Here is a 16,290-nt window from a genome sequence, read left to right on the forward strand (position 1 = left end):
GGGTTCATGTGGGCTGTTTTAGGAAAACAGGTTATTGGAGGCCAAAATGAAAGTAGGTAGACCTGGTGGTAGGCTGTTGCAGTAGACCAGGGATGTAACAGGGTATGGTGAGAATGATCAAATTTGCAATATATCATAAAGGAAAAGTCACAGAACTTATTAAATATATGAATAGGTAATGTGAGAGGAATGAAGTAGTGAAGGACACTGTCAGAACCTGGTCTGAACAATAACATGGAAGGTGGCACTATTTCACTAGGTAGAGAAAACCGAGCAAGAAATAGATTTATAGTAAAAAATTAAAATTTACTTTTAGAAATACTAAATTGATACTTATTTGGAGATGTCAATTAGATAGTTGCAGGTACAAGTACGAAAATTAGGGGAGAGTCAAGGGTAATGATACACTATTTTAGAGTGCTTTGGCATTTATAGGTTAGGAAAAGGGGGGATATCCAAGTAAAGACACTGAGAAAGAGATTTCAGTGAGTTGGTAGAATATCTGAGACTGTGATTGTTATGGGTCACACATTGTGCCACACAACGCAATTATAGTTGCATTGTGTCCTCCCCTAAATTCATATGTTGAAGTCCTAACCCCTACTTTGGAATGAGATCTTATTTGGAGCTAGGGTCTTTGCAGATATAATCAAGGTAAAATAAGGTCATTGGGCTGGACTCTAATACAGTATGACTGGTGTCCTTATTAGAAGGGGAAATTTGGATATAGACAGCATACAGGGAGAATGCCCTATAAGCATAAAGTTGATCATCTATGAGGGGTCTTCAAAAAGCTCATGGAAAGTTTGTATTATCTCTTAGTTCTATTTTCCATGAACTTTTTGAAGTGCCCATGTGTAAACCAAGGAGAAAGATCTGGAAGATCTTCCCTCATAGTCTTCTGAAGAAACCAACGCTGTCAATACCTTAATTTTGAATTTCTAGCCTCCAGAATGAGATAATAAATTCCTATTGCTTAACCCAACAATTCGTGCTACTTTGTTAAAGCAGCTCTTTAACACAAATTTGGTTTTGGGAAGTGAGGTGCTGCTGCAGCAATAAATACCTTAAAATGTGTAAGTGGCTTTGGGACTGGGTAATGGGTGAATGCTGGAAGACAATGGGGGCGCATGATAGAAAGAGGCTAGATTGCCTTGAAGAGACTGTTAGTAAGAATATGAACATTCGGTAATTGGCCACAATAATCAACAACATTGTATATTGACAAAATAAAATAAAATGAAATATTTTTTAAAAAAGAAAGGTGATTCAGAAAGGAAAGAGGAGAGCTGTACAGAAAGCATCTATTGTCTTAGAGAATATATATGCCATTGTAAGCAGAATGCTGCTAGAAATATGAATGTTAAGGTACTTATGGTTGAGGTCTCAAATGGAAATGAGGAACATGGTCCTGGAAAATGGAGGAAAGACATCATTGTTATAAAGTAGCAGCCCTAGCAACTAATGCAGGGACCTTTGTTCTACAGCCTCATACACATAATTTATTCTAACCACTATGAATATGTATATTACCTTAAGTGAATCTTCAGTATTATACTTCTATGAGTTTATACATGACACATCTTTTCATGGAATTCCCTTCCCATCCTCTCTTGTTCTCTCACTTCTCCTTTAAACTCATCTAAAGTATTGCTTCCTTTGAGAAGCCTTCCCAGATACCAGTTCTTTAATTAAAAATTTTTTATTAGCATACTCATTATTACAAATTGCTATTTTTCTTTATGCCCCTTACCTGACCTATCATTCCCCACCCCCTCCCTCCATCCCCCATCTCTAATATCCTTAGGTTTGTTCTCTCCTTCTAAAAGTTCAGCATATTGTATTTTTTCTTCCTTCCTTCCTTCCTTCCTTCCTTCCTTCCTTCCTTCCTTCCTTCCTTCCTTCCTTCCTTCCTTCCTTCCATCCATCCATCTCTCCTTCCTTCTTTCTTAGCACCCACTTATGAGTGAGGCCATGTGGTATTTCTCCTTCTGTATCTGGCTTATTTCAATTAACATAATTTTCCGCAGGCTCATCCATGTTGTTGCAAATGGCAGGTTTTCATTCCTTTTTTTTATGGCCGAGTAGTATTCCATTGTGTATGTATACCACATTTTCCTTATCCAGTCATCTGTCGATGGACATTTAGGTTGTTTCCATGTTTTGGCTATTGTAAATAGAGCTGTGATGAACATGGAAGTACAGGTATCCCTTCTACATGATGATTTCCATTCCTTTGGATATATATCGAGTAGTGGATCATATGGTAGTTCTATCTGTAGATTTTAGAGAAACCTCCTGCCCAGATATCAGTTTGATTTAGATTTTCTACCACTGTGACCCTTACAATAATGTGAGTATATTTATAATGACACGTTACATTGATCAGTAATTGTTTGATCCTTTCAGTATATACATCAGATCACTGAGAGTAGAGAACCATGTTTTTTTCAACTTGGCAATTCCAAAGTCTATGACAGAATGAAATAAATAGATACTCTATACAAATTTTAACTGAAGAAGTAAATAGAAGATTAAGATTATAATACATTTAAAATCCCCCCCTTTTTTTATAGGTAACTGCTTTGAAGACTGGAAGTCAGAACCTCTAAATAATAGATGGAACAAAGGGACAATGTGACTTTCTTTGTTCTCTTGGGCCTCACAAAAAGCCCAGAGGAACAGAAAGTACTTTTTGTTATATTCTTGCTCTTCTACATTCTGACCATGGTGGGCAACCTGCTCATTGTCACGACTGTAACTGTCAGTAAAACCCTGGGGTCACCAATGTACTTCTTTCTTGCCAGCTTATCATTTATGGATGTCATTTACTCCTCATCCATTTCCCCCAAGTTGATTTCGGACTTGTTCCTTGGGGAAAATACCATATCTTTCAAATTTTGTATGATCCAACTCTTTACAGAGCACTTTTTTGGTGGGTCAGAGGTCTTTCTTCTGTTGGTGATGGCCTATGACCGCTATGTGGCCATCTGTAAGCCCCTACGTTATTTGGTTATCATGAGGCAATGGGTGTGTGTCGTGTTGCTGGTGGTGTCCTGGGTTGGAGGATTTTTGCACTCAGTAACTCAACTTAGCACTATTTATGGGCTCCCATTCTGTGGTCCCAATGTCATTGATCACTTTTTCTGTGACATGTACCCCTTATTGAAACTCGTCTGTACTGACACCTATGTCATTGGCCTCTTAGTGGCAGTCAATGGAGGACTGATCTGTGCTATTGTGTTTCTGCTTTTGCTCACCTCTTACGGTGTCATCTTGCACTCTATAAAGAACCTTAGTCAGGAAGGGAGGCAGAAAGCCCTCTCGACCTGTGGCTCCCACATCACTGTGGTTGTTTTCTTCTTTGTCCCCTGTATTTTTATGTATGGAAGACCTGCTAAGACTTACCCTATTGACAAATCATTGAGTGTGTTTTATACAGTCATAACCCCAATGCTGAACCCTTTAATCTACACTCTAAGAAATTCAGAGATGAAAAATGCTATGAAGAAGCTCTGGAGAAGAAAATTCACATGAGGCAATAAATAAGTAATCACCCATCATGAGGAAAGTCATTTGACTTTAGGGCTTGTCTCCTTGGGACCCAGAAGTTTTCTTAAATCTGATGCCAATTTTCCTTTCTTCAAAACATTTATGGCAATTATGATTAAAGAATGAACTATATGATTGTGTTATTAATAACAGTTTCTTTCCCTGCTGGAATGTAAGCTCTCTAATGTCTTGTTTCTCACTTCACATACAAAAGTTGAATGCATATGTAGCAAAAAGTCAGTAATATGTAACAAATCAGCAAATAAATTTTTTAGTTACACTGGTTTTTAATCAATTTATCCACTTTTTTGGCATTCTTTCTGAGACAGTTTCATTTTTGTTAGATACTTGTCATTTAAGTTTATTCTTTTTATTATAGTATTTAAAATATTTAATGTTGGAGTTCCAGTCCATATGGCAGAATAGGAGGTCCCTAGCATCACTATCTCCCACAAATCAACCAATTTACAATTATAAAAATGTAAGCTGGGGCCGTTAGAGCTCAAGGGAAAAGGAGGAGAGACCTAAGGAGTTCATGAAGGTGGGAGAAACCAGAATGAGAGAAAGAAAAAACTACTTGGAGTGTTTTGGGCCACGGCTGCTTTAAGGCTTGAGCTCCTGAGTGCATGGAGCAGGAGCTGGCAAAAGCCGCAGCTGTGCCATTCAGATGGAGTTACTTGGAGGTGGCAGGAGAGAAGAGGGCCTAGGGAGCCCCCAGGACAGCAAGACAACTAATAGGGTTCCCATGGACTCATGCAGTAGTGAGGAGCCAGAACAGCTGAAAAAGGGAAGCCCTTCAGAGGCTGGTGAGTCATCTCAAGGGACTGATGCAGGGCCCATCCCATGGGAAGTGTTTGGAGCATGGGTGGTGGGGGAGACAGGCCCACCAGGAGAACACTGGGACACAGCAAGGACAGCTGATCTGCCCCCCAATCAGTGCAGGACCACTCAGAGGAGACTGGTTGGGAATGCAGAATTGCATGGGTGCAGTTTGATAAAAAAAACCCAAGCCCAGATCAGAGTTTCTATACAACCCAGGTGAACGAAATCTCTGGAGAGCAGGAAGTACCTATAAGATCAACCATTAGACCCTGAGCTGCACAAAAAGCCTTCCTTAGGGAAACAGTAGCAAAGCAGCAATTTAGCTCAACCACACAGCTCAAGTAGTGGTTCCCATAGGAAATTCCCCCACTTTAGAAGAAAGCAAAGGACAAAAAAATAAGTTCCGGCCCACGCACACCACCAGCACCTTGGGTCCCACCAGGGGACATGAGGCATGGAGCCAGGGACTGACCCTGACCCACAACCACTCCCACTGCCATGGCCTTGGGGCCTTCCTGTGGACCCAAGGCATGAAGAAGGGGACTGGAACCCCTCCCACAACCAGGCACACTGCACCAGTGCTCACGGCCTGCCTGGGTCCTTGAGGCATGGAGAAGGGGACCAGATCCCCCTCCTACAAACAGGCACTGTGCCAGTACCTCAGGGCCTGCCTGGGGACCCAAGGCATGGAGAAGGGGACTGGATCTCCCTCCCATGACCAGGCACACTGCTCCAGCACTCGGGGCCCACCCGGGGACCTGAGGCATGAGGAAGGGGACCAGAGCCCTGTTCCACAACCAGGCACACAGCCAGTGCCTTGGGGCCCTGCCTGGGGACCCAGGGTATAGAACCGGGGACCAGATGCCTTGCCCCAAACCAGGCATACTGTGCCAGTGCCTCAGAGCCCACCTGGTGACCTGAGGCATGGAGTGGGACCGGACCCTCCTCCTACAACCAGGCACACAGCCAGTGCCTTGGGGCCACACTTGGGGGCCTGGGGCATGGATCTGGGGACCAGATGCCCTGCCCACAGCCAGGCACACCACTAGCACCTCAGGGTCCCACCTGGGGACCAGAGACATGGATACGTGGACCGGGCCTCCCCTCCCCAAAACAGGCACATTGTGCCAGCATCTCAGGGCCTACCTGGAGACCCCGGGGTATGGAGTCAGGGACTGGACCCCCCTTTCACAACCAGGGACACAGCCAGCACAAAGGAGCATGCCAAAAACTTCACCTCCATGTTGGTGGCCCACCACAGCCACCACAATAACCAAGACTGCCATGAAAATGGCTAAATGCCACAACCATCATGCAGATGGTCTGCCAGCCACTGGAGTGCATTGGCACAAGGAGAGCCACTAGCAGAGATAAAGAAAAGAAGAGGACACCTCTCCCCACCAAGCCCATTCAGAGTGACAGAAGAAGCATCTGCTCTATGATAATATTGGGGGACCTGATCAAACCTTTCGGCATTGGACAGATTATCTAGGCTACAAATCAACAGAGTAACCATTATTCTTTCAGAAGGAGAGAAGATATCTAGGGTAACTAGAGAGGGGAGGAGGGAGGAAGAGGGGGATGGGGTGAGATTGGACAAGGCGCATAAGGAATAATTATGATTTGTAACAATATATATGCTAGTAATATTGATTTGATCAATATATCTCAATGTTGAACCACCAAAATATGTATAATCAATTTTGATTCAATAAAAATTTAAAAAGTAAAAAAAGAAAATGTTGCAAAAAAATTAATGTTATATAGCATAGCCTGTCCTTTTTATTCAATTTAACTTGCATTATGTATGAATTTTTTAGTGTAATACTTCTACTTTTTAAAATGAAAATTAAAAGCATAATCGACAATAATAAATAGTAAAAATGGAAATTATACAAAATGATATAAAATAAAAAAGCAAATTATTTTTTAATCAAAGCATTATTGATTATATATATTTTGGGGATACAGCATTAACTACCATCACCTGTGTACAACATGTGATGATCAATCAGTATTATTAGCATATTTATTATTAGAAATTGTAATTAATCTTTACATCCCTTACTCAATCTCTCCCTAACCCCCCCTCCTACCACCATAGATTTGTTCCATAGATTTGAACAAACCATAGATTAGTTCTCTCCTTCTGAAAGTTCAAAGTATTATTGTAGTCCTTCCTTCCTTCCTTCCTTCCTTCCTTCCTTCCTTCCTTCCTTCCTTCCTTCCGCACCCTGTTATGAATGAGAACATGTGGTATTTCTCTTTCTGTGTCTGGCTTATTTCACATAATTTTCTTAACCTAATTTTCTCCAGGATCATCCTTGTTTTTGCAAATGGCAGAATTTCATTCTTTTTTATGGCTGAGTAGTATTCCATTGCGTACGTATACCACATTTTCCTTATCCAGTTATCTGTCAATGGACATTTATGTTGGTTCCATATTTTGGCTATTGTAAAGAGATCTGTGAAGAACATGGGAGTGCAGGTATCCCTTTGACATGATGATTTCCTTTCCTTTGGTTATATACCCAGAAGTGGGATTGCTGGATCATACGGTAGTTTTATCTCTAGTTGTTTGCGAAACCTCTGTACTGAAAAACAAATCTTCTATTCCTCTCCTAGCATAGTAGCCTGGTATTCTTCCCTAGAGACAGTCACTGTAATCTATATCTTAAGATTTTCAGGTAATAATCCTTGCAATTGCAAAGATACATATGTGTGTGTGTGTGTGTGTGTGTGTGTATACACACACACATTATATATATGGGTGCAGTTGTGTGTTTTTCCCTCCGTGTGTAGTAGTTTGCATTTTGCCATACAATATCTTGATGATCTTTCCATATCAGTCCAAATAGATCTAACTTATTCTTAGTTTTGTTCCTGCTGCATAATACTCCCAAATGAAGATGTATTATAATTAATGTATTAAGTGTTCTTTATGTTGTTTCCAATTTTTTTATGACAAATAAATTTGCAATAAGTGTATGTCTTTTGGAGTATGAGTTCCAGAAGGTGGGATTGTTAATATGCATATTTTAATCAATGGTCAAATGGCATATGTATTTAGAATGTTGATATTGATAGTTACTGCAAAATACAATTCTTAAGGTTGAATTAACTACACTCCTACCCTGGTATGTGAGAATACCTGTTGGTCCACATTCTCAACTGCAGTACTTGAGAAATATTTATGGTATGTGATAATTTGATTAAAGTTATTTTATTATTTTAATAGAAACCCTTTAGATATTATAGAGTTTGAGAATCTTTTCACATGTTTAAATATGATTTGCATTTTTTTAATCCGTGAATTGTCTATTAAGTCTTTTATCCACTTCATTCAATTATGATCTTTTCTATGCTGATTTTTACGAGTTAATATATGGGGGTTAGTAGAAAATGCATGGTTTTTTGCACCAAAATAAACTCTTACTAACTTGTTATAATGTGTCTGAACAGAATCTAGTTTGAGGCACTAAAAAGGATTAAGATATCAGTTTGAAAAATCCCCCAAAAGAGTAACATGAACTCTGCTAAACTGAAGCAAGAACAAACATTGAATTGATGGCAAAGCTTGGGTGGAAGAATGGTGAAATTATTGATGATCTATGAAAAGTTTATGGGGACAATGTCCCAAAGAAAGCAGCAGTTTAAAAATGGATATCTCATTTTAAGAAGGGATGAGATGATGTTGACGTTGAAGCCCACAGTGGTGGACCATCCACCTCTTATTTGTAAACAAAAAATTGATCTTGTTTGTGCCCTAATTAAAGAGGACCTGTGATTAACAGCAGAAACAATGGCCAACACCACAGATATCTCAATTGGTTCAGCTTACACAATTCTGACTGAGAAGTACAGTTCAGCAAACTTTCTACTAAATGGGTGCCAGAACTGTTGCAGCCAGATCAGGTGCAGACAAGAGCAGAGCCTTGAATGGAAATTTTAAACATGTGGGATCAAGATCTTGAAGGATCTCTTGGAAGAATTGTAACAGGAGATGGAACATGGCTTTATCAGTCCAATCATGAAGACGAAGCACAAACAAAGCAATGGCTATCAAGAGGTAGAAGTGGTCAAAGCAAAAGTAGACTAGTCAAGAGCAAATGTTGTGGAAGCATTTTTTGGGATGCTCAAAGCATTTTGCTTGTTGACTTTCTTTTTTTTTATTATTTAGGTATATTCATGAAATACAAAGCTGATTGTCACCCCTCCCGCCCAAGATGTGAAGGCCAGTTCCATACCGGCAGCATGCACATTACCACAGATTGTGTTGCTGACTTTCTGAAGGCCAAAGAATGAGAACATCTGCTTAATATGAGAGTGTTTGGAGAAAGTTAGCCAAAGCTTTAGCAGGAAAACGTCCAGGAGAGCTTCACCAGAGTCCTTCTCCACTACAGTAATGCTCCTGCTCATTCCTCTCATCAAACAAGAGCAATTTTCCTAGAGTTTCAATGGGAAACCATTTGCATCCACCTTATAGTCCTGATTTGACTCCTTCTGACATATTTTTTTCCTAATCTAAATAATTTTAATGGGCACCCATTTTTCTTGAGTTAATAATGTAAAAAAGATTGCATTGATATGGTTATATTCCCAGGACCCTCAGTTCTTTAAGGGTGAACTAAATCTCTGGTATCTTCACTTGTGAAAGTATCTTGAACTTGATGGAGCTCGTGTTGAGACATAAAGTTTCTGTTTCTTATTTTTATCTTTTAATTCCATTTTTCCATGAACTTTTTGAAGTCCCTTCATATACTAAAGAAATTATGCCTTTTACTTTTGTATGTAATCATTATTTTTCTGGCTTGTGATACATTTTGAACTTTTTTATACTATTCAGAGTATTTTTAAAAAAATAAATTTTACTGAGTATAACTGAGGTATACAACATGATGTTATAGGATCCATAAAAATACTAAAATGACTACTATAGTGAAGCAAATTAACATATCATCTCACATACAAAAACAAATGGAAATCATCATGTCAAAGGGGTACCTGCATGCCCATGTTTATTGCAGCTCTATTTACAATAGCCAAGAGTTGGAGCCAGCCTAAGTGTCCATCATTGGATGATAGCATAAGGAAAATGTGGTATATTTACATAGTGAAATCCTACTCTGCCATAAAAACATAATGAAATACTGCTATTTGCACCAACATGGATGAACTTAGAGAAAATTATGTTAAGTGAAATCAGCCAGGCAAATAGGGAGAAATACTACATGTCCTCTTTCATAAGTGGGAGCTAAAAAAAATAAACAAACTAATAAATCAATAAAGGTACAGAAATCACAATAGTATATTCAACTTTTTAAAGGAGAGAAAAGAACTGAGGTTACCAGAGGTGGGGATGGCAGGGGGAGGGGCAGTTAAGGGAGGAAGAAGTAAAGGCCCATGAAAAATGATTACATTCTACAATATTGAATATGCGAATTATCCTGATTTGAGCATCACATATTGCACACAGGTAATTATATTCAACTCTGTACTACACAAATGTATGCAATCAACTATGTTTTAATAAGAAAGAATAAAAAAATAAAAAACTGCTGAATAATATTCTATTCTAAAAATATATCATAATTTGTTTTCAGCTGTTCATGGTCATTTATTTCCAGTTTCTGGCTATTCCAAATACAGCTGCTAATAACATTTGCATACTAAAAACAGAAAACAACAAAACAAAAAACATCATCTCACATAGTTACCCATTTTTTTTGTGGAAATGCAGTTAAAATTTACTCATTAAGCAGGAATCCAAAATATAGTAAATTTTATTAACTATAGTTCTCATGATGCACATTTGATCTCTAGTCTTCTCTATCCTACATATCTGCAACACCAATTTAGAACAGACTGTTCTTTCACTATTGAATAGTTTGGTCACTGTTATTGAAAATCCTTTGACCTTATATGCAAGGGTTTATTTCTGATCTCTCTTTCATTCTAATGGTCTATATATCTGTGTTTATGCTGATACTTTACTGTTTTGATTACCATTGTGTATTAGTCCATTTTTGTTTTGCTATGACAGAGTACCTCAGACTGATTAATTTACAAAGAAAAGAGTTTTACTTGGCTTATGATTCTGGGACAGCTGCATCTGGTATGGGCCTCAGGCTGCTTCTACTCATGGCGGAAAACTGCAGTTCAATGCACAGGTACGAGCAAATCACATGGAGAGAGAGAGAGAGAGAGAGAGAGAGAGAGAGAGAGAGAGAGAGAGAGAGAGAGAAAGGAGGTGCCAGGTTCTTTTAAACGACCAGCTCTTGTGTGAACTAATAGAGTGAGAACTCACTCATTAATTGCCCCTCCATCCCCCTGGCATTAATCTACTCATGAGGGATCTGCCCCTATAACTCAAACCACTCTCAACATTGCCAAGTTGGGGATCAGATTTTGGCATGAGATTTGGAGGGACAACACATCCAAACTATCATTCCACCCCTGACCCCCAAAACTCATGTTTCTCTCATGTGCAAAATACAGTCATTCTACCCCAACAGTCCCAAAAGTCTTAGCTTGTTCCAGCACCAACTTAAAAACCCAAAGTCCAATGTCTCATCTGAGACCAAAGGCAAAACTCCTTCCAGCTGTGAACCTGTAAAAATCAAAACCAAATTCTTCTACTTCCAAGATACAGTGGTAGAACAGATATTGGGTACACATTCCCATTCCAAGAGGGAGGAATCAGGGTGGAGGCTGCCACGCTTCTCCTGCTCTCATATCCTGCCAGCCTGCAAATTTAACACTGCATGGACACCACCAAGTTTTCTGGTTTGTGCTCTCCAGATCTTCTGCACAAACCACACTTGGGGCCACTTGATTCAGGGCTGCTCCAGCCAGAGCAGCTGGGATGAGGGAACATTTTCCTGAGGCAGCTGTGCCCTGGGTCTGTCCTCCAGAATAGCTTGGTCCTCCTAGGTCTCTGAGCCTGTGATGTGTGGGGCACCTTTCCAGACTTTTGAAATGCCTTTGGGACCTTTCCTCCATTGTCTTGGCTGTTAGCATCTGGTGGCCTCATAGTGAAGCAACCAGTTCCTCTGCTGCACCATTGGATTTTTCTCCTGCAAGTGCTCTCTCATTCTCTACCACCTGGCCAGGCTGCAGATTTTTCAAATCTTTATATTCTGCTTCCCTTTTAATTATAAATTTTGGTTTTATATCATGCTTTTGCCGCCATAACTGAGCATAGGCTGTTACAAGTAGCCATGTAGCTGTCTGAATGATTTTCTGCTTGGAAATTTCTTCCGTCAAACATTCTGGTTCACCATTCTTAAGTCCCACCTTCCAAAAAGTCCTAGGGCACAGACACAATGCAACCAAATTGCTTGCTATGGTGTAGCAAAGGTGATCTTTTGTCCAATTCCCAATAAATTCCTCATTTCTGTCTGAGACCTCATCATCAGCATGGTCTTTACTATCCACATTTTTATCAGCATTCTGGTCACAACCATTTAACCAATCTCTGCAGTGTTCCAAACTTTCCCTCATCTTTTTATCTTCTGATTCCTCCAAACTCCTTCAACGTTTGCCCATTATCCTATTCCAAAGCTGCTTCCACATTTTCAGGTATCTGTATAGCAACACCCAACTCCTTGGTACCAATTTTCTGTAATACTCCATTTTGGTGTTGCTATAACAGAAATACCTGAGACTGGGTAATTTATAAAGAACAGAGGTTTATTTGGCTTATGCTTCTGGGACAGTCTGGGCAAGCCTCAGACTGCTTCTACTCATGGTGAAAATGGCAGGCCAACCCACAGGCAAAAGCAGATCACATGGCAAAAGGAAGCAAGAGAGAGATAAGGGGGAGGTGCCAGGGTCCTTTAAACACCCAGCTCTTGTGGGAACTAACTGAGTGAGAACTCACTCACTATCCCCCTCCCCAGGGCATTAATCTGTTCATGAGGGATCTACCCCCATAACCCAAACAACTCCTGACATTGCCAACTTGGGGATCAGATTTTGACATGAGCTTTGGGGGGAAAACACATTCAAACTCTCACATGGCTATGTGGTAAGTTTTAAAAATCAGTAAAATGTGAGGTAGTTTTTTTCTATTCCTACTTTGTTTAATATTTTTGTCATAAAGGGGTGTTGAGGTTTTCAAAATGCTTTTTCTGCATTGGTTGAGAGGATTGTGCTGTTTTTTTCCTTCATTCTCTTGCAGCAAAGTATCACATTTGTTAATTTTTGTATGTTGAACCATGTTTACATTCCAGGAATAAATCCCACTTGCTTATAGAATATAATCCTTTTAATATGCTATTGAATTCAGTTTGCTAGTATTTTGTTGAGGATTTTTGTGTTAATGTTTATAAGGGATATTGGTTTTCAGTTTCCTTTTTGTAGTATTTTTGGCTTTGATATCAGGGTAATGGTGGCTTTATAGAATAAGTTATAAAGTATTTCCTACTCTTCAGTTTTTGGGGGAGAATTTAAGGAATATTGTTTATAATTATTTAAGTTTCATAAAATTCAGCAATGTCACCATCTGTTCCTGGGCTTTTCTTTGTTGTGAGTTTTTTTAAAAGTTTTAAACATTGGAATTGATACATTGTATTGTACATATTTGTGGGGTACAATCTGATGATTTATAATAACAAAATAATCAGGTCAGGGTAGTTAAAGTATCAATCACATCATGAATTGATCATTTCTTTGTGGCAAAAACATTCAAAAACCTCTCCTCTAGCTAATGTAATATACAAAACTTAACTGTTAACCATAGTCACCCTACTTTAATTAAAGAAACAAAGTGTCTGTAACATAGGATTCAAGGTGGTAGCAGTTAAGAAAAGTTTGCTTTCTCATTAATTTGTAGATTTATTTAATTATGACCATAGAATGCCATCTGTCATATTATTATGCCTTTATGGATTGTACTGAGATTTTCTTAGTGGTAAGTATTGTCAACTGTGCTAGATACTCCATTTTTATTTGAGAAACTTGGTGTTTTTTTTTTTTTTAAGATAGAGCATGAAAAGTGTGTGTTTGTCTACCAGCTCAATCTAAATTGTTACCATCTTCTTTTATATTCATATTGTTTTGTGTATTTGATATTTCATGGCCTCAGAGTGGCAAATAAAACTGTCCTAATACTATTTTTTTATATTTCTCCTTTGTGTTTGTGTTTAAATGTTGATACTATACACTTTGCTTCATAAATTTTTGGAAAATCTTTTAATAATTATAAAGTGTTCTTCTTTCCTTTTAAAATTTTCCCCTTGAATTCCATAAATTCTGTTATTAATATCATGATTAATATTTCTCATTAATATAATTTTCTTTTTATAATTTCTCTCTGGAGATTCATCCTTTGACTCATTCTCTACCACTTATTTTTATTTGGGTTTCCTTTATGTAATATATGTTGAGTTTGACTCCCTAGTATGGAAATCTTCTTCTTTTAATAGGTGAATTTTATACCATCTGCCTTTATTTATTGAACAAATAAGTTCAGTCAGGTCTATTTTATAATTTTTTGTTTTGCTTTCTCACTTTTCAAAAACTTTAACTGAACTCTGGGAAGAATTAAATATTAGCAATATTTTGTTTTCCAATCCATGAATGTGGAATACCTCTTTATTTATTTAGATCTTCTTTAATTTCTCTTAGCCATGTTCAGTAGTTGTAAATTTTTTAATTAAAATATTTTGTGTTATCTTGAATTACATAAGCCTGTGGAATTTGCTTATTAGTTCTAGTTGTATGTAAATGACTTTTGATTTGCTGCATACCCATTATTATTGTCTGCAATTAATGATGGTCTTAATCTCTTTTAAAAAAAATTTTTTATGCCACCTATTTCTTTTTCATGCCTTATTGCACTGGTTAGATTCTCCAATACAATGCTGCATAGATGCAGTTACAATAAATTTCTTTGCTTTATTCCTGGTTACAGGGAGAATGTTTTAAATATTCCTCCATTAAGTACAGTGTTGGCTGTAGAATATTTATAGATAGCCTCTATTATACTGAGGAAGTTATATTCCTAGTTTTCAGAAAGTTTTTTTATCATGAGTGGGTATTAAATTTTATCAAGTTTTTTTGTACTGAAAAGATCATAATTTTTTTCTACTTAATTTTATTAATGTGGTAAATTGTATTAATTAATTTTTTTGGTTCATCTTTTTAAATTTTGAATTTTTCTGCTATTGTTTTATTTATTTATTTATTTATTTAATTTTCTCTCTACTTTTTTCCTTTTATTTATTAAGAATATTCATGAGGTGCAAAGCTAATTGTCACCCCCTTGCAAGGGCCAAATTCATACTGGGGGCATACCCATTCCCAGAAATAACTTTGTATCCTCGGTCCCCACCCAATTATCCCCCAACTTCCCTCCCCCTCCCCTTCTACTCCCAACTCTGCTTTGTAGCCCTAGGAATGCTTCCTCCCTCTGTAAGACCACTGCACTACTGTGGTCTTTCCTTTTTTGCTATATCTCTTAGCTCCCACATATGAGTGAGCACATGTGGTATTTATCCCTCTGTGCTTTGTTTCTCCAGGCTCATCCATGTTGTTGCAAATGGGAGTATTTCATTCTTTTTTATGGCAGAGTAGTATTACATAGTGTATATCTAGTATAGTTTCCTTATCCAATCATACATCGATGGACATTTAGTTTGGTTCCATATCTTGGCTATTGTAAATAGAGCTGTGATGAACAGGAGAGTGCATGTATCTCTTTGACATGATGATTGCTGTTCCTCTGGGTATATACCCAGAAGTGGGATTGCTGGACCATATGGAAGATCTATCTGTAGTTGATTGAGGAACCTCCATACTGTTTTCCATAGTGGTTGCACTAATTTACAGTCCCACCTACAGTGCAGTAGTGTTCCCTCTCTCCACACCCTCACCAGCATTTGTTGTTCACCATCTTCTTGATTATAGCCAGTCTAACTGGAGTGAGGTGGTATCTCAATGTGGTTTTAATTTGCATTTCCCTGATGACTAGTGATGTTGAGCATTTTTCCATGTATCTTTTGGCCATTTGTATGTCTTCCTTTGAAAAATGTCTATTCAGGTCCTTTGCCCATTTTTTAATTGGGTCATTTTTTTTAAGTGTATAATTGCTTGAATTCTATTATATTCTGGATATTAATCCCTTGTTGAATGCATAGTTAGCAAAAATTTTCTCCCACTCTGTAGGTTGTCTTTTCACTCTGTTGGTTGTTTCCTTTGCTGTGCAGAAACTTTTTAGTTTGATATAGTCCCATGTGTTTATGCTTGTGCTTTCTTTTGCTGCTTGTGCTTTCAGGCTCATGTTCATTAAGCCTGCGCCCAGACCTAATTGCTGAGGTGTTTCACCTATATTTTCCCTTAGTAATTTTACCGTTTTAGGTCTTATACTTAAGTCTTTAATCCATTTTGAGTTGATTTTAGTGTATGGTGAGAGGTGAATATCTAGTTTCATTCTTTTGCATATAGATATCCAGTTTTCCCAGCACCAGTTGTTGAAGAGGCAAACTTTTCCACAATCTAGATTTTTGTTGCCTTTGTCCAATATCAGATGGCTGTAAGCCTGAGGAGTGACTTCTGGGTTCTCAATTCTACTCCACTGGTCTGAATGTCTATTAATTTTGAATGTTAAACCAACCTTTTATTCCTTTGGTAAAATCTACTTATTCTATAGTACATTATCTTTTTATGTATATGACTGTCTTGGATATTCTAAACATTGTGTTCAGAATTTTTGTGTCAACGTTAATGAGAGATATTAATCTTAATTTTTTTTTGTAATACACTTTTTTCATTCTGATATAAGAATATACTGAATACATAAAATGAGTTAGAAAGTATTCTAATATTCTTTCTTCCCTTAAGGTGTTTATGTAAGATTGGTACTATTTCTTGCTTAAATGTTATGTAGAATTCATTAATACAGCTATATGGAGT

General features: G+C 37.9%; 1 protein-coding gene across 1 annotated transcript; it reads left to right on the forward strand.

The window, feature by feature from the left end:
* Positions 1 to 2,619: 2,619 nt before the first annotated feature.
* Positions 2,620 to 3,537, forward strand: LOC134376829 (olfactory receptor 4A47-like). Its single transcript, XM_063095363.1, has one exon. The coding sequence runs from the start codon at positions 2,620 to 2,622 to the stop codon at positions 3,535 to 3,537; it is 918 nt and encodes a 305-aa protein (XP_062951433.1).
* Positions 3,538 to 16,290: the final 12,753 nt, after the last annotated feature.

Source organism: Cynocephalus volans, chromosome 4 (genome assembly GCF_027409185.1).
Source record: "Cynocephalus volans isolate mCynVol1 chromosome 4, mCynVol1.pri, whole genome shotgun sequence".
NCBI lineage: Eukaryota > Metazoa > Chordata > Mammalia > Dermoptera > Cynocephalidae > Cynocephalus > Cynocephalus volans.